The sequence below is a fragment of the Myotis yumanensis genome, unplaced genomic scaffold (genome assembly GCF_028538775.1).
Source record: "Myotis yumanensis isolate MYYU_CA2020_CCGP unplaced genomic scaffold, mMyoYum1.0.hap1 SCAF_3, whole genome shotgun sequence".
NCBI lineage: Eukaryota > Metazoa > Chordata > Mammalia > Chiroptera > Vespertilionidae > Myotis > Myotis yumanensis.
In genome coordinates, this window is record NW_027223754.1 from 175,312,809 (window position 1) to 175,332,030 (window position 19,222).

The 19,222-nt window shown below is 37.9% G+C and overlaps 1 protein-coding gene across 6 annotated transcripts in view; it reads right to left on the bottom strand.

Moving 5' to 3' along the window:
* The window catches only part of BICD1 (BICD cargo adaptor 1), a 191,313-nt gene that overhangs the window by 35,853 nt on the left and 136,238 nt on the right, over window positions 1-19,222 (bottom strand). For all 6 annotated transcript variants that reach the window (XM_070410466.1, XM_070410465.1, XM_070410464.1 and 3 more), the window contains exons 4-5: window positions 13,513-13,938; window positions 2,104-3,198 (exon numbers count right to left, since the gene is read on the bottom strand). In XM_070410466.1, coding sequence (XP_070266567.1) covers window positions 2,104-3,198; window positions 13,513-13,938 — 1,521 coding nt within the window. The remainder of the gene's footprint in view (window positions 1-2,103; window positions 3,199-13,512; window positions 13,939-19,222) is intronic.

The window sequence follows — 19,222 nt, forward strand, 5'->3', positions numbered from 1 at the left end:
TACAGCACGGATAACATCAAACTGTAATTATCTGTTTCTATTCTGACTTCCCCACTGGTCTCTGAGTCCTCCTCTGGCGGGGGCAGGGGCAGGGACCATGGATGAGTCTTTGAATCTTTAGCATCTAGCACAGTTTAGTACACAGATGGTACTTCATAAACATTTGCTTGTTCATCAGAAGACACTGTGCTTACAAAAAAAATCCTAAAGCATATTAAAAGATTCATAGAGAATGCAGAAAACTATTTTAAAATAGAAAATTCCTTTTCCTATATCACAGAATTCTTACCTGAGCCTTAATAATTCACATTCCACATGCAGAAATATAATGAATGTCACCTGTAGACACTTGAAGCTATTATGGCATATATGCATCACAGCAATAGGCCCAGCATCATTAAAATGTAAACTAAATGCATGGCTAGAAATGTGTTCTCATTTAATTTACTGAGTCCATAAAGGCTATGATGGTAACATAATGCAAATGGTACCATAGCCAGAAATGCTTTGTTCTGCTCTGAATTCCTATGGCACTGTTTATACCATTCTTAAGTGCTGGATATGTACTATCTTGTAGACAGTTATAGGAATTATTGAACTCCTTCCTACTAGATTACTAGTCACTTATTATTTCCTCCTTACTTACTGCCTGCCATGAAATATGTAATCAATGAGTGCTTGCTCACAAATTAGTCTTTCTTGACTGATCAACCATCCTTATTATCTAACCTCTGTGTCAGTTATGTGTCTTGACTTTCTTATAGATCAAGGTCTCTAGGTTATTAATATTCAACCTTCAGGAAAAAATTAGAGAAGTTATCTGAATGGTCTGATCGAAAATACCCAGGATATAATGTCCTGGAAAAAGGCTGTCTTATCTGATATGGTATTGATTATTTATGACCACTCTGAATCACTGGGTCTTTGGATTGTAGCAGAATTTATGGTAACAAATTCCTTAATTCTGACCTCAAATCTCAGATCTCTCACAAATTCTCCATTTACCCGAATCTTTTCTATTTTTCTGAACTGATGACACAAAAGAAGGACCTATTTTGCCCTTAGATTTATATAAAAAGTTTATAGTGTGGACAATATTATTGTTTGTGGTATAGACCTCCAAATTATATGAATGGGTTTATGGGAACTGAAGATAAAAATGCTAGAGAGCTGCAATGTAGATGACAAAATAATAGTGTGGTTTCCCCCAGACAAAGGTAAAAGAACTCTGAATCTAAAATTAACCTCTAACACCAGCCCTGCTTACATTTGTAAGAAGGTATCTGATGCTTTGTTGCTTCGCTTCATCAACACCCTTCTAGCACCCTCCTCAAATCTATGTCTCAAGGCTCATTTTCCAGAGAAACTAAAAGAAAGGTTAAAAATATTTTCCTGTCTATATTTCATAGCATAGCCACCCAGGTAAAGCTCAAGGCAGGAAAACAGATCCAGTCATCAAGGAGATCTTGGAATTAGTCAGGTAGAGTCTTGTTGTAGCACCCTTACTTATTCCAGAGGACAAGATCTGTGGTTAGGAAAAATTCTCTACTGCTTAAGCTCTGACCCAAGTGAGTTAACATCCCAAATGAACCTAAACTTCAGATATGTGGTCACTAGCAGAGCGAGTGCTCATTTTACCTCCATCTCTACCTCTGTTTCTCTACCTCTCTCTCTCTCTAGGTAACTCCCGTTTGCTCCAGCTGCCTGCCAGGTGTCTTTCTTGCTGTGTCTCCCTGGTGTAAGCTGCCATGCCAGCCTATTCTGTCACCCCTCCACCCCGTTTTCACATGCAATGACTGCTGGACTCCAGCTAAGTACTGCCTGAACTGCCTTTCTATGTCTGCATGGATCTCCTCTGTTCCTGCTTTAATGTCCTCACCTCTACCTCCACCTAATGGACCATACCGACTCTCCCATTTCATTCATTCACTGAATTAAAAATAATTATTACATTCTGACCTGGTACTGGAACTTAGTTTTTATTTCCTTACTGACCAGGAACCTGAACTCTCATCCTGATGATAGTGGACACTCAAAAACATTAAGGAATAAATGCGTTAGGAAGGCGTTGGCTAGCATGCGTGGTCAGCGGGAGGAGATCACCTGCTTGTTGGCTTTCAACACAGCCCTCAGTGTGGCAATCTGCTCCCGCTTGGTGCTCAGCAGGGACTTGAGCTTGAGGATCTCCTCCATTAAGGCTTCCTTGTCTTTATCGATCATGGGGGCCAGCTCCCGTGCCGCTGCTCTTTGACGAGACAGTTGCAAGGAACGGTCCACAGCTTTCTGCAGATGCTTGATTTGGTCCCGGATAATGGCATTAAGGTTGTAGATATTCATTGGCTCTTTGCGGATGTCACTTGTATCTAATACTGGAGATGACGGTGGGGCAGTAATTACAGGAGAGATAGTGGGGGTCTTGGTTGGACTTGGTTCTTTGCTGGCCTCAGTGTTTTCTTTTGTAATTGGTTCAGAGGAGGTCCTTGATTCTACTGGGGATGACACCCCCCGCCTGGCTAACCGTGGAGACAAAAGTCCCCTGGGATCATCGGGCCCTTTGAGGCTGCCACTACGAGTAACTCTGCTTTGCCTATAGTAGTCCAGCATGACCCTGTTGGGGGTTTCATTATTACACAGACATACGTGGTGGTAAAGCTGAGCTAGCTCCTCACTAAAGGTCACCAGCTCATCCTGGGCTGTATTAAGGGTATTGTGATTTTCGTTGGCTATGCTGGTCATCTTTTGCAATTCCTTCTCCATGTGGGCCATCTTCTCTCCACTCTCCTTGGTGGTCTTCTCAAGGCTTGTCACCTGCTCATCGTACATTTGGATCTTACTCTCATACTTGGTCTTTTCTTCAGTATAGTTTTCTACGGATTTGTTGTATTTCTCCTTTAAGGCTTTAATTTCAGCTTTCAAATCGATCACCTCAGTCACCGCCACCCTGTATTTGCACTCAAGGATCTCCAAGCCATTGATGTCCACCTCGTAGTCGTGTGCCTCTTCCTCTGAGGCCCGGCCCTTCTCCCCGTCCAGCTCGGTCTTGAGCTCCTTGCTGTTCTGTAGGCCCCTCATGGCATTAACGTGCTCTGTGAGACGGTGCACCCGTTCGTGCTGCTCTGTCAGCGCCCCCTTGGTGTGTTCCAGCTGCGTCTGTGACTCCTGGAGATTGGCCAGAAGAATGGCCTTTTCCCGCTCTACCTGCAATAACAAAAGAAAGTCTCTGAATGCCTTCAATGCGATGCCATTGATGAACTGAATCCATTCACTGTGGGGCATAAATACATTTAAAATAAGTGCAACAGAGCCAATGTCCCACTATTTCAAATTAAATTAGAGTGTGTTTTCTTATTTCAGCAGTTCTGGTAAGTCAATCACTCTGAACGTACATCATTCTAAAAGAATTATGCTATGCATATTTACCCACCCAAATTCTCATGCATTATACACATCCACTCATAAACCTTGAACGTTATTCAAACAATCTTATTTTTATCTTTGAACACTTCACAGAAAACATAACATGACTTCAAGAGATAGTACTTGGCATGGTCTTTATTTTGAAAGCCTTAGAGCAGTGGTTCTAAGGGGTCACCTAAGACCATCGGAAAACACATATATAATTACATATTGTTTTTGTGATTAATCACTATGCTTTAATAATGTTCAATTTGTAACAATAAAATTGGGGGTCACCACAACATGAGGAACTGTATTAAAGGGTTGCGGCATTAGGAAGGTTGAGAACCACTGCCTTAGAGTGTATCTGCTCCTTAGTTCATGTGGGGTAACTGGCTGTTTCAAGGTGCCTATGAATCATCCTTTCCTTCCCAGAGCTTAACCCAAAGTCAGGTTTAAACCCTAAGACTCTAACTTACAAATACTGCTGAGAACCTTAGACATTCCCTTAAAAATAAGCATTTACTCCCCCAAATAAACATACACTAAATTTGAGAGCTTTAAATATAAAAGTTAAAGAATATAGAGTTTTAGAATTAAAAGAACAATTTCCAAATCATTTCAATTCCTTCACTCCAAAATAAGAATTTTTAAAATTGGTAATTAATCTGAATAATATGACAATTTTATTATTACCAGTATATAGGTGGTATTAGTGTATGTTGAAAATATTCAGGTCTCAATATAAAATAGTGTCTCATTAAACATAAGTATATGAGAAATTATAATCTGAAGTTTTTAAAAACCATTTCTGCCTTACCTGCATGGCTCAGTGGTTGAGTGTCGACCTATGAACCAGGAGGTCACAGTTTGATTCCTGGTCATGGCACATGTCTGGGTTATGGGCTTGATCCCCAGTGTGGGTTGTGCAGGAGGCAGCTGATCAATGATTCTCTCTCAACATTGATGTTTCTATCTCTCTCTCTCCCTCTCCCTTCCTCTCTGAAATCAATAAAAAAATATGTATTTCAAAAAGAACCATTTCTGTCCCTCCATACCAGTAATCAGTATTATGAATTAAGAATTTTTACATGTTTAGAATGTAAATATGGTTTGTGAGAAGCAAATATTTTCATATTAAAGTATTATATAATATTTACATTTTAAAGCATTATATAAGTGGTCTCCTATCCTTCTGCACTTGCTTTCTTTTCTTTTTCTTCTTGTTTTTTAAAGTAAACCATCATGAGACCTGCTTTAAGGATAACAGATTGATGTTGAATGTCTTAACATCTAGAGAAAGTTATCAATTCAAACTTTCAAACTATCCTGGATCATACACTATATCTCTCCAAACTCTTCTAAATTCCTAGGAGACAAGTAAAAGTACTATTATAATTACATAATAAATACCAATTATTAAACTATAATAATTATTATTTTAACCAGTATATTACTTTAAAAGATATCTATCTATTCATAATACAGTAGAGTAGTACTTTTATGATCCTTTCTGGTACTTCAGAGCCTTCATATAATTATCATGTACAGAGAGTACTCACTTGGCAAGGTTCTAATATGGATGAATTTCATTGACCATTAGTTTTAACTAATTAAAACATCGGTCCCCCCAAAACACAGTTCAAATTTCAGTAACCAATATATTAACTGTGAGCAAATGTAAAGTACAAACTCTGACACTTTACAAAATCACTATAAAGTAACATCATGACCAGTGACCAATCACGTAATTGGTCATGACTTCATACAAAGTCTGTCAGTGATTGGTTACTATGTATCTGTGATTCAGTTCACTCATAGATAGCAAAGTGTGTAGCTTTGTCTTCTTGTCTCACAGTGATAAAACCACATGATGTTTTACAGAAATAGATCATCCAAAGAGGGAATTGGCAAAGGAAAGAAGAAAGGGAGGGAGGGAAGGGCAACAAAGAAACACAGACTGAAAACGTTGGTGGTGGTATTTGAATCAAACATAAATGGAGTTATAGAAGAAATAGTTGAATGTGGGAATGTGGACATTGATGATGTTGAAGGACTTTAGATATGCATCAAAGCAATTTGGCAAAGGAGAATGTATCAAAAACGAAAAATGTAGTTGTTATAAAAAGGATGAAAATTCCTAAAGGAAGTGACACCAGCACACTAAAGATACTCTCAGAGATATTTTCAGGCATTGAAAATGCAAAGGATAAAATGTTAGAAGCTGATCTAAACTTAGGTAGGAGAATGACGATTTGTCAAGGCATAAGAAAGATTTTTGCTCAGTATTACAAGTTATAGTATGAGAAGAAGGCAAGTTCAAATTGCTCTTGATAAGTTTTTTTCGGGGGGGGGGGTTATATTTTTATTTAAAAGCCTGAATAGCTTTGATATTTTGCAAAATATAAAGTTAATTTCCCTGTGTGCTTGTGTGTTTTTTTTTGAAGGGGCGGAGGGTGTTAAATTTTTATTTCCGAGGTGAGTTTTTTACAAAGAAAACTTCATTTCTAATTTTAGATTACAGTGTACTAAGTAGTTTTACTATTTTTTTCATTTCTCTATACATTTATAACCAGTTTTAATGTTTAACAAAAAAATTTAAAGATCACAGAACAGTTGTAATTTTCTTATTACTAAGTTTGTTTTGCCTAGTTTCAGCTTGCTTAATCACATTTATGTTTCTACAATATTATGCAAAGCAAGGACTGCCTGTACAGTGTGGCCATGTATATTAGAACTTAAAATATAGTTTTGTTACATTAAATCATTATTTAGAGGCTCCTAAGTTGTAGCTGTGATTTTATGAAATAGTGCCTGCCCATATCTATGACAGGAACATAATCCACAAGTTACGTATCATGGCTACAGAAACCAAAATTTCCCCGCAAAATAGTATTATAGGTAAAAAGCAAAACTGAGGCTGCAGCATCAGAGAACTCGAGTCAAATCTTGGCACCATCGTTTACTTAGCTATGTGCCTCTGAGCAAGCTTCAGTTTAGTAATCTATAAGAGGAGGACAAACTGTCACAATAATGACATTTTGATGATTTAGATAGTGGATTTTTGAATATGTATTTTTACTGATTTCAGAGAGGAAGGGAGAGGGAGAGGGAGAGAGAGAGAGAGAGAGAGAAACATCAATGATGAGAGAGAATCATGGATCAGCTGCCTCCTGCACAACCTACACTGGGGGATCAAGCCTGCAACCTGGGCATGTGTCCTGGCCAGGAAGCGAACCATGACCTCCTGGTTCATAGGCCAATGCTCAACCACTGAGCTACGCTGGCTGGGCTAGACAGCGAATTTAATGCTCAAGGTATTATGTTAGCTACTAGAGGCCCGATGCACAAAATTCGTGCAAGGGGCTCAGACCCCGCCACAGGGGCAGCTGCCTCGGACCCCGATGCCACGGCTTTGTCCAGAGGTCGTCCAGAAGAACGTCTGGTCTAATTAGCATATTACGCTTTTATTATTATGGATTGTTAACATTTGGTAACTGTGGTCCAGTTCCCATGACCAACATGATTCCACATGGCAAACACATCCGTTTTCACAAATTTGAATCTGTGTGCAAAGCAACTCTTTCATTTCAGAGTCAGGATATATTTGAATACAAATCCTTTAAGCTGGGTTTCCTTAGATATAAAAGATTATATCTCAATAGCTAAAGATGAATTGACTTATCTGGACTATTGGGCAATAATTTTAAGTGAAAAACCCAGGTAACTTTGTAATATGGTATTAGATGAAAAATCATTTGAATTTTTTATAAAGGGGGTAGAAAAATCTATCAATATTGTATTACTGGTATTATATACAATCTCAATGAAAATGGATTATTTCAGGAGTTTTGTTTTCTTTTTCTCTTGGAAATTAAGTGAATTTGCTCTGAAAGTCTAAATATATTTTGATTAGTATACATGATTACAAAAGTCAAAGCTACCTCCAAAAAGCCCTATAGTAGGAAAAGCCTTTAAATAAAATAGGATTAAATAAAGTAAAATAAAAATTGGACCAGAACAAAATGTACTGATTGTGTCTAAAGCTTGTTTTAGAGGCAAAAGTGTTAAAATGAATGAGGTAATGCCTTTAGGAGAGTTTCCATCTGAATTCTGCCAATTCATATTTAACACAAACATTCCCTAAGTCTAAAAGGATAAGTCTCTCAGTTCCTTCATAATAGCACCTCCAGAAAACATCAAATAGAACATTGCTCTTGTGTGCCTCCAATCCACATACAGTGCTATTTTCCACACTCAATACATTTCTGGGGAAATCACTTGAGAATGGAATGGTATCCAAATTTTACACACACACACACACACACACACACACACTTTCCAGATGATTAAGGTTGGTCTGACCAAAAAAATTAAAATTAAAAAATTACTCAGTTATGGATAATCTTCTAAAAACTCCAGCATTATATTTTTCTCTTATAAAGTAAGAGAATGTTATGTGGCCCCACTCCATAACAAAGAAATAGAATTTCTGGAGGATGAGGCCTGGAAATCAGGATTTTAAAAAGATTCCCAGGTGATTCTAATGTGCAGCCAAGGTTGAGAACCACTGCCCTAGGAGCTGTATCGGTGAAGATATTGCTTCGGCATATGTCTGAGATTTTGCTGCCTGTGGATTCCTCTAATATTTTTATGGTTTCCCGTCTTATGTTTAAGTCCTTTATCCATTTTGAGTTTATTTTTGTGTATGGTGTAAGTTGGTGGTCTAGTTTCATTTTTTTGCATGTATCTGTCCAATTTTCCCAGCACCATTATTGAAGAGATTGTCTTGACTCCATTGTATGCTCTTGCTTCCTTTGTCAACTATTAATTGAGCATAATGGCTTGGATCAATTTCTGAGTTCTCTGTTCTATTTCATTGGTCTATCTGTCTGTTCTTGTGCCAGTACCAGGCAGTTTTGAGAACCATGGCTTTATAATATACTGGTAGCTTGATATCTGGTATTGTGAAGTTAAAAAGAGGCTGTTTATCAAAAGTAAAAATTTTAGCAGAAGCATAGAGACTCCTTTAAATAGTTTAGATAATTTAGTTTTCCCAGACAGGTTCTACTTCTTTTCATTCTAATAAAACTAATTAAAGCACTTGACTGCTACTGGAAAATGTCAAAGGTAATATATTGGAAATAACTGAGTCTAAAGAGCACCAAAAAGCCAAAATAATTTATCCAATAATACCCTTAAAAATGTCTCTTAATGAATAAAGAATTATGCTAATTGAGTTGTTCACTATCAAGGTCTATTGTCAAGTTACAGGGACTCTTAGATGAATAAAATAAGTTTTCTTGGGGGACTGGGAGAAAGAGGTGAAGGGATTAAGAAGTATAAATTGGTAGTTACAAAATAATCACGGGATGTAAAATAAAGCACAAGGGATATAGTCAATAATATTGTAATAACTATGTATGGTGCCAGGTGGGCACTGGAAATATCAGGGGGATCACTTTGTAAAGTATCTGATTGTCAAAACACTGTGCAGTACACCTGAAACTAATACAAAATAATATTGAATGTAAACTGTAATTGAAAGATAAAATTTAAAGTTCTTTTAAAAATGTTTTCTTATATGTATTTTTCTTATATATATTTTTTAATTCATATGGGTTTGTGTTATGTGAAAGTTAGCATGACTGGCTAAACTTAAAATATTCCTGTAATTTATTGCATACCCAAGAAGAAATACAGTTCAGTGAAATGTTCACTCTGATTTTCTCTGGGGGAAAAAAACAGCCCCATATATAGATATAGGCTTACCAGCCTTTGCCCTTTCCTATACTTTCTATGCTTTATATATTGACTGTTTATATAAAGTGGAAGTGGCAATCTTCTTGACACCTCTAAAACTGATAGATGGTTCCAGTACAATCTTATAAAAAAAATTGTGACTTATAGATGGTTTCATATTTACCACCCATTTAGTCTTCACAACAGCTCTACAAAGGAGGCTTGGTTGGGATGCTCGCCAGGGCTTCAATGTAATTCTCTGCAGGGGGCACTACTGTACACCATACAATGCTAGGGGGCACTATTTAAATGATAGTTGTCCTAGATTTTTATATTATCTTTTCCCAGCAGATGGCAGTATGACATCTTGAGGAAGGGGACTGGTTTTTTTTGTTTTTTTAAAATATATTTTATTGATTTTTTACAGAGAGGAAGGGAGAGAGATAGAGAGTTAGAAACATCGATGAGAGAGAAACATCGATCAGCCACCTCCTGCACATCTCCTACTGGGGCTGTGCCCGCAACCCAAGTACATGCCCTTGACCGGAATCGAACCTGGGACCCTTCAGTCCGCAGGCCAACGCTCTATCCACTGAGCCAAACCAATTTCGGCGGGACTGTTTTTTTTTGTTGTTGTTGTTCTTTCCCGCCTAATTCCAACAGAGGCATCATAGAGAATAGTGATGGGGCTAATTTATCACCTTTCTCTTTATGTGCATGTGTCTCAGAGACCTGAAGCAACTCACCTAACATTCCTGATACCCAAGGCAGAAACACAGATTTTTTTTCTTCCCATTTCAGAACCAGATTAAGTAAATACTCGTGGGTGGGAAAACATCATTTGCGTGCATAGATGGAATCTTATAAAATAAGAAAAGGCTTTGGCCTGGGTATCCTGTTTCCAAAGGGTTTCTTTAATCCTTAGGAAGAAAATCTTAAATGCTGCACATTCCTGGCATAGGGTGTTATAACCCTGCCTGTGCCCCTTGACAGCTTCACAAACTGTCAACATTAACCAAGTGCAGGTGTTCAATGTGAAGGCACAAATGCAGTGCTCTGGACCCTGGCCAAAAGAGATCCTAAAGGAAAAGGAAACTATGAAAATAAAAACTCGCACATCAAAGTATGCTGAGGCTATAAACTGAGATACACAAAATTGAGAGCTGTCTAATAGTACAGCGATTGCTATACCAATGACAGCCACAATCTCAAAATCCTTTAAGTAAAAATGTTATCGTTATTTCACTTGGTGGCAACATTCAGACAGAACTAAATTCCCTGAGCAGCAAAATTGCACCTGACTGAGGCAAGACCTCTTAGGGTCCTCATTGTTTCCTCTTGGTGTGAAAACTCATGTTTCACCACAATACTGTTATTGTTTGATCATCCAGTGCCACACCTGACCCCACTGGAGTGAGGGAAGCAGCATTTGCCACCCAATATATATATGTATATATATTTATTGATTATTTTAAGCTGGTTGTTTTTAAGAAACAAAAGACTCCAGAAGAGCCTTTTTCCCCCTTCTTACCTGCCAAAAGGAACCCAGGAAGGGAGCTATCACCTTAACTTAATATGAACCAAGTGTGGCAGACAGGGAGGAGCCAAGCAAAGCCTGTTTGGTAGCCCACCCTCTGTGTTCCATTGTTGTGGCCAGTTAGAATTTGTTTACCCAAATGCTCCTTTTTCCTCACCTACCTGTGAATTGCCTACCTTCCCTTTGACCTCCCAGTCCCCTGCCTCCCCTTCCTTAGCCCAGAACTGCCCCATTTGTCCTCGGGTCCCATATTCTTATGGAACCCCCATATGTATACATGTAATAAACTTGGCTATTTTCTCCTATTAATCTCTCTCGTGTCAATTTTTTAAAAAAATCCTCACCTGAGAATATTGAATTTAGAGAGAGGAAGGGAGAGAGAGAACATCTGTGTGTGAGAGAAACATCAATTGGCTGCCTCTCCTACACACCCCAACAGGGACTGAACCTGCAACCTAGATGTGTGTCCTGATCCAGGAATCGAACCTGTGACCTTTCAGTGTACAGGATGATGCTTCAGCCAACTGAGCAACACTGGCCAGGGCTCTCTCTTGTCAGTTTAATTCTTAGGTAGGCCAGTCAGAAAAACTAAGAAGGAAAAGAGCAGAAATTCCCCCTCCCCTTCAATACCAACCTACTTGTATTAGTGAACATTTAGCAACAAGACATGGGAAAGTATTACCTGCAAAGAAGTGGACTTTGCAGTCAGGTAAAAGTCTATATGAAATTCATTTTATTCCATCCAGTGGCTATGCCTTCTTTTCTTGATTCAAATGAAACGTTGTGAAAATATTCTCTTTTAGCAGCCCAAAGCATTGAGCAAGTGAAGTGCAGGATATGTTCAATCGATGTAGTATTAAAAGTAAGCCTTATAATAAATTAACTTTATTTGTACTCTAGCGCCTTATTTATTTCTGCTAATTTCATTCTTTATTCATCATTTCTGTAGAGGTAGAAAATTGTAAGTGCTGTTTACTATACAAATAAATGATTGCTGGATTCTTAACAGCCTCTAATTAGCAGCTATATGTTAAACCAGATTCTTGGTTCAGTAGATTTGGGTGGAGCCCAACAATTTGTAGTGCTAAGCCCCCAGGTGATGGTAATGGTGGTGATGTTATCCAGATAAGATTTCCATCAGCACTGGATTAAGGTATAGCATATAGGCAAGACTCAAAGTAGGCCATTTTACAATGAGATTAGCTTGGACACGGGACTCTACACAAGACATCTGATTTGAATATGCTAAAATTTAAGGCCTAGCTTATGTTGGGATCAGAACTCCTTGGTTTTAGATTTATACCTGTTCTGCATTTTTAATCATATGGTTTCCAGGCTAGTTAACACATAGAAAGCCCAAAGCTTAAAGTACTGCTGTGAAATATAACCACTATTCTTTTTTCTTTAATATATTTTTATTGATTTCAGAGAGGAAGAGAGAGATAGAAACATCAATGATGAGAGGGAATCATTGATTGGCTGCCTCTTGCATATCAGAATGAGCCCGCAACCCAGGCATGTGCCCTTGACCGGAATCAAACCTGAACACTTAAGTTCACAGGCCGACGCTCTATCCACTGAGCAAAACTAGCTAGGTCTACAACCACTATTATTTTTTAAAAAAATATATTTTATTGATTTTTTTTTTACAGAGAGGAAGGGAGAGGGATGGAGAGTTAGAAACATTGATGGGAGAGAAGCATCAATCAGCTGCCTCCTGCATACCTCCTACTGGGGATGTGCCCGCAACCAAGGTACATGCCCTTGACCGGAATCAAACCTGGGACCTTTCAGTCTGCAGGCCGACACTCTATCCACTAAGCCAAACCAGTTAGGGCTACAACCACTATTTTTGAAGCTATATATTATAGATTAAAAGAGGCCACATGCTAACCTGATAAACTCAGGGAAGGCCTGCAAGGCAGCCTTACAAACTCAGAAACCTAAAGTAACCACAAAGGATGGTCTGAAATGAAAACTTTTTAACTAAATGCAGTTTTTGGCAGGTAATCATGTCCTAGGCCAGCATCTGCCCTGACAAAAGTCAATCTTTACCTTAACTGAGCTTGTCTATTGCGTCTTTTTGCATCTACAATAACATATCCTTGGAATGTCAAAGTAATTTTCCTTTTTCTGGACCCCTCAAAGCACAGGCACCACTCTGCGGAGACCACAAATCCCCTCATTGTTATTGAGTTAATTGTTGACTGGTAACTATTCTGTGTACCCACTTAAGTAAAACATGTATGTGCCTATCATTTTATTTTTCATCTGATCCCAGAGTTTCCCGCTTTGCTTTTTCCCACTTCCCTAAACTATCACCAATGGATTTAATGTAACCTACTTATATCTCTTCTTTTTATTATAATGTATAAAATATGGTGCAAAACTGGCATTCTCTGGAGCATTAGCTCAATCCGTTGAGATTTCGCTTCCCAGCAGCTGTTGGCAGTTTGGCTCAAATAAACTCACAAGAATAAACTCATAAGAATGTTTCTTATGCTGACAATATACAATTGCTTAAGATGGAAAGGATAATTTTCTGTCATTTTACTTGTATAGAAAGTCTTTGAATTCTTTTATCAGATGCGCATCGAGCTGCCTCCTGGCTGCGATCTGATCTGTGGCTCTAAAAAATTTCTTAAAGCAATGCAAATGAGATGTCTCAACACTTCTTCTGTTGTGTCTTTATAAAATACTGCACTTTCAAAGTTGCTAATTAAAGAAGCAATATTTAAAAAAATAATCTGGAGCTAAAATGTAAGATTAAGAAATCCCACAACATGCTATACAATCTATAAGAAATTCATTCTAATGGCCCTAAACAAAATTCTTACCTGCATAAGTTGCTGCTTCAATTTCTGTATTTCTGAAATGTTCAGCTCACTGAATAAGTCAGACACCGGGTGCAGAGACTCGCCTTTCCTCAAAGTGGGAGTCCGGTAGTCTCCGTTCAGTTTCACCAGAGGCCCGTGGATGTGGCCGTTCATTTTGTCATCATTGTTCGGTTCGCTCCCGTCCTCCGCAAACTTGAGCCCATCTACGGAGATGCTGATATGGTTGTCATTGAGGGTGATGTACTGGGACAGCTCCTTCCGCAGGTTGTTCTTCTGCTCCCTTTCGTTTTTCAAGGTCTCCAGGGCTTCTTCCAGTTGGTGCTCAGCGATCTCTTTCAGCCGGATGGCATCTTCCAGCTGGCTGTTCAGCAGCACCGTCTCCTCTTCAAATCGCTTAATCTCATGCTTTAAGCCTTCGTATTCAACCTGAATTAGATAGGACAGAGAAGATTCATAAAACTAAAATTTGCGTCTTACAAAACTGCCATTAGACACTCTAGTGGACCTAATCATTAAAAAAAAAAAATCAAAACGTTCGTCTACAAAATAAATCTATAAAGAACACAGTAAATATACCCTTACGGCAACACAGGATGGTTTCTTTAGAAATTATATATCAATATAAATTCAGTTCTTAGCAGAGATGAAAATGTGTTTTGTCTAAGGATTTCTTTTATGGGGTCCCTGCTGGCCTAATAAAATGGGGATTTTTTTCTTTCATAATTGTTTATGAGACTACTCACAACCAAGATTTCATCATCACTATTACTTGGTTTTCTTTAATTATTAATAATGAAGTAATTTTTATACCCAGAGATAAATTAGTTAAAAGATCACAATAAAAACATAATCTCAATAAAAATGTTTAAGGGTAAGATGAAGAAGCAAAGAAAAATTTTATGTGCTTAAGGACAGAATCTGGAATACCTATTATGAAATAATATATATAGTATTGTTATCAATGTAATATTCTTTTGAATTATATCAAATAAGAGCCTGCTCGAACACCCTCTTGGTCATGAAAGCGTGGAGGGAAAAGATTTCTACTCTAAACCAACATGCCTTCCTTGGGGCCTTTTCCATGGCACTTATCACAGGCATTTTTCAATAAATATTTTATTTGCACAACTACTTTGTAATCTCCTCAGAAAGGGGAAAGACTTTTTATGCACCTAGGTGTCCTTCCTAATGCTTCAATGTTTCTTTATAGTGTTTTTAACAGAATTCTGCTCTGCAATAAGTATTTGCTGAATAAACTATTGTGGATAAAAAAATTGAGTAGAAAAAGTAATATAATAAAGTCATTATGATATGAGGTACTAACATTACTTATGTGTTTAGTTTTAAATTTACTTTTGTTTATATTAGTTTAAGTTTGTATTTTAAAAAAGCTTTTAAAGACTAAAAAATAGGGATCATAGACCATTATCACTTTCATACATTTCTAATTCTCCCCCACCCCCACCATCCTTCTTCACATAATCTCAATGCAATGGCTTGTCTTGCAAAGGTTAGGATAACAGTTTTCAATATAGTTTTAGTTAGGATGTAGGTTTGGCTGATGTAACGGAGACCTAAATAAGAGCGATTAGTTGAGATAGGAGTTTGTTTTCCTTATGGAAATAGTCAATCAAGGATCAGTAGAAATCTCTGCTCCATGAGGTCATCCAGGAACCAGGCTCCTTGTATCTTATTGCACTACCTCTCATTTTGGTCCAGATGGTCCAAGGTGGCTTGCCATCTTGATTATGTTCCAAGCAGTGGGACAAGGTAAGGGGCATACCTTCTCCCTTTAAGACCTGTTTCAAAGATTGTCCATATCACTTCTCCCCATATCCCACTGGCCAGTACTAGTCATATGACACTTGGTTGCAAGAGAGGTGAAGAATATACTTTTTACTCTGTGTAGACTAGTGCCCAGTTAAAAACTGGATACAACATTGGGAGAAGGGAACAATGGATAATAATGGACAACCAACACTTACTGCTATACAGGGTCACTGAAATTTCACAGGTCCATAATAATATTATTTGTAAGAATTAAGTCATGGAAATTGCTTGGAATAACAGCATGTTGTATCGTGTTTTCTTCCAGGGCTGCTTATATACTATGAAGTTGTCTTCATCCTGACCTTCTCCTTTTCTTTCCATGGACAATTCAGGCCACCTTAGTTAATATTTCAACCAATCCTCTGACTGCCCCAGATTGTATAACAGCTTACATTTGCAGACATTAGTTTGCATTACAGACCTTTTTATTCTTTAATCCCTATTAAACTGATAACCTAGACCAGGGTTTTTCAAACATTACTGTGCCTTCTGGACCCAATCCAGCCCACCATGTATTTTTGTAAATAAAGTTTTAGTGAAACACAGTCACACTTTTTTGTTTATATATTGTCTATGGCTGCTTTTCATGCTACAAAAACAAAGTGCAGTGGTTGCAAGAGAGACTGTATTGCCTGCAAAACCTAACATATTTACTATCTGGCCCTTGAAAAAAAAGTTTGTCGACTCCTGGGCTTGATGACATAAATTTAGTGTGTTTTGTAGATTTTTTAATTCTGCGATTTGTATTCAATTGATGGTAGACTTCCTATGACACCTGATCTCTTTCTATTTGGGCAGCTTCACTCACTCCACTCACTGGTTCAAGCTCCTAATATTCAACCAGATATTTCTGTCTTTCTCTGCTTAGGCAAAGGCTAACATCTGGAAAACTCTTATTTATCCTTTAAGACCCAAATCAGGAATCTAATCCTAACTCCAGTCTTTGTTGACCCACTCAGGCTAACAGCTCACTCCTTCATGGTGCCATCATTGTAAGGAGGCCTCAGATAATTAGAGCCCCAGCAAACTGTATCAACCAAGAAACAGGATGAGAAGGCACTTAAGAATTGGTGTCCAATATTTTAAAAATAGCATCAAAGTAGTTACCATCAGAAAAAAAAATCAGTATTTTATTTTTGACTACATGGGGTTGGGGAATAGGTACTATAACTTTTTCAAAGTCTGAAACTCTAAAGATCTTAATGTAGCCCTGTATTGCCAAACCTAACACATAACTTTAATATGCAACTACATGGATGGCTGAGTTTATGACCTGCCTTCCTTACTGGGACTATACGTTCTTTGAGCCAGTGACCATGTCTTTGTCCTTAAAAAAAGTATATGGCTTTATAGAAAAATACCCTGGAAATATTGGTTCAATGAAATCAAACTGAATTGATAACAGTTCCCTAGGTCTCTTATGATATTATTGCCTGATATAGAAATATATCCCTGGAGGAAATGTTTTTCATAATAGACATAAATTGAATTATTAATTTTAACAAGTAGATAACACATATTTGAGTGCTTTAGTTCAATATGTGAGATATTAGGGAAATGGAATTTATTATTTCCCCCTCCTCTCACCATCACATCTCTAAAAATTAAAACCAACATAATTTCCTGCCCTATGTTAAGTAATTGTTTAATACTGCAACCAGGCAAATTTTCCAATCCCTCGTCCTCACTACCAATAATAGGACGAGGCATAAAAAACTTAGCTGCTTACAGGGACTGCTCACTCCTGGAAGATGAGACCCAACTAACACCGCTTCCGCAAGACTCACGTCAAAATCGTCACTCTGTTGTACTTTCCAACTCAAAGCTATTATGTCATAAACTTGGTCTATGCCAATCAGTTTGCCACCTGGCAAAACCCAGTCCAGATCCTAAAATCCTATGAACACTCTTCCCTAACGCTCCCATTTTGAGACATTACTAAGGTTTTGTCGAGGCGGTTTCTTTTGCAAGAGGTCTAGTAAACAGCTTTGCTTCATCAGTGGATTTTTTTGACAGTTGCCTTGACTGCTCTTTATCACTGCTGCTTTTCCTATGCTTTGCTTTGTTCTAAAACGCATAAAGGTGGAAAATTCATTCAGCATGATTTCATTTTGGGCACAGAACCAAATCAGCACACGGAGGGATGTGGCTCAAGTTTGCAGTCAACTCGTTGATGATGTTCCATATATTTCATATTTAGGAGCACATATAAAAATTGGTTTGGTGAATTATAATTTCCTCTCTCAGTTGAAGAGTGAATGAAACAGAAATTTAAGAACAATTTATTATTTCCTTCAGCAGGTATTTATTTAATGCCTTCCATAGGCCAGGCTCTATTCTAGGTGAGGTGCTACATCTTAGTGGAGGGAGATGGAAAATAAACAAACCAATACATAGAAACTATAAAGGAAATAAAAAGTGCTATTTAAACAACATCTTTAAAGAAAATAACCAATAAGGAAAATGGAACTTTAGAAGGAAAGAATCTTCGAGTTCTTTGAACTAAGCCTAGTATAATGCTAACAGCTTTCCGCTGAGAGAAACATCAAACCAGGCTGGGGAGTATATTTTGTATAGAGAGCTTCAGTTCAAAGCAACAATCAGACCAATTTTGAGATTGAAAGTCAACCATCATCATCTGTTTGGAAAAAAAATCTGTGGCATAAATTATTATACTTAATATTTCGTTAATTATATAGGGAGTTTATAATAGATGCTAACTCCTATAAATAAAGGCCAACAGTAGGAGACAAAAACCAAACCAGCATTTCCTTAATTGGAAGAGACTGTGACATGACAGTGTACCCCTTTGTCAGGGAATAAGCCAGAATGGCCCTTTGTCAGGGAAATTATTTCAAATTAATGAACTAGACACTTAATTGGGAAATTGTCATATTGCATCTAGAAAATAAAATTAAAGAAATGTATATATTTTTCTATTTGCTTTTTTTTCTTTTTCAAACTTCTGAGTTAAGCATTTGATTCCCACGTTTCAATTACCGGTGGAAGGGCACGGGTAAACTGTAAATAGTAATCTGCCAGACTGCTCGTACACACTCCCACCGAAACGGCATCTGGGTTAATGAGGACTCACAGGATACTTTGGCAGACTTTCAAGAATACGTAATACTGGCCTAAATTAACCTCCTGAGTAAATGAGTCTGCCACATGCAGTGATGGGAGGTTCCACAGCGAGGCTCTGGGCGCACTCCTGCCTGTGCAGAGAGCACTGAGGACTTTTAGGAATCACAAATAATGACCGCTTTAAATATTTGCACTTCAAGTATATTTGCTTCAAGGCCTTTACATACTTCATGAGCGACCAAAAAAAAAAAAAACCCCACCAAACAAAAAAAAACACAGACCACAAAAAATACCCTTCTTATTTTAAGAAGTTCATGAGAAGCATAGTTTCTAAAAAATTCTTTGAAGTATAATTTTCTCCACTGTGAGCTCAATGACCCCAGTCAAATCAAGAGCTGGAATGTCCATGGTATTGAGAGCCCTCTGCGCGCACACACAGTGATTCAGGCTTAAAGGGGAGGGAATGAGGTAAGATCACATGGTGACATCCTGGTAACCCTTTTTTCATGGTCTGAAGTCATGCCCGCACTCCTTAGAAGACATCTTGTTCCCCCATATTCCAAAAATGGGGGAAATGGCAATGATCAGAAATCAAATTTCAATTGTATCAATACCTGGATTTTTTTTTCCTTCTGGATATTTCCTTTCTTCTCTTAACCCCTGTATCTATCAAAAGCAATAATAGTTTGGGATCGAGCTACCAACTTGAGTAGAAGTAGAAGCATACATCTGTGCTGGCCTTTACGTCTCCTGAGGGCAAGGATGCTATCCTATGGATTTCATATCTTTCTAGCCT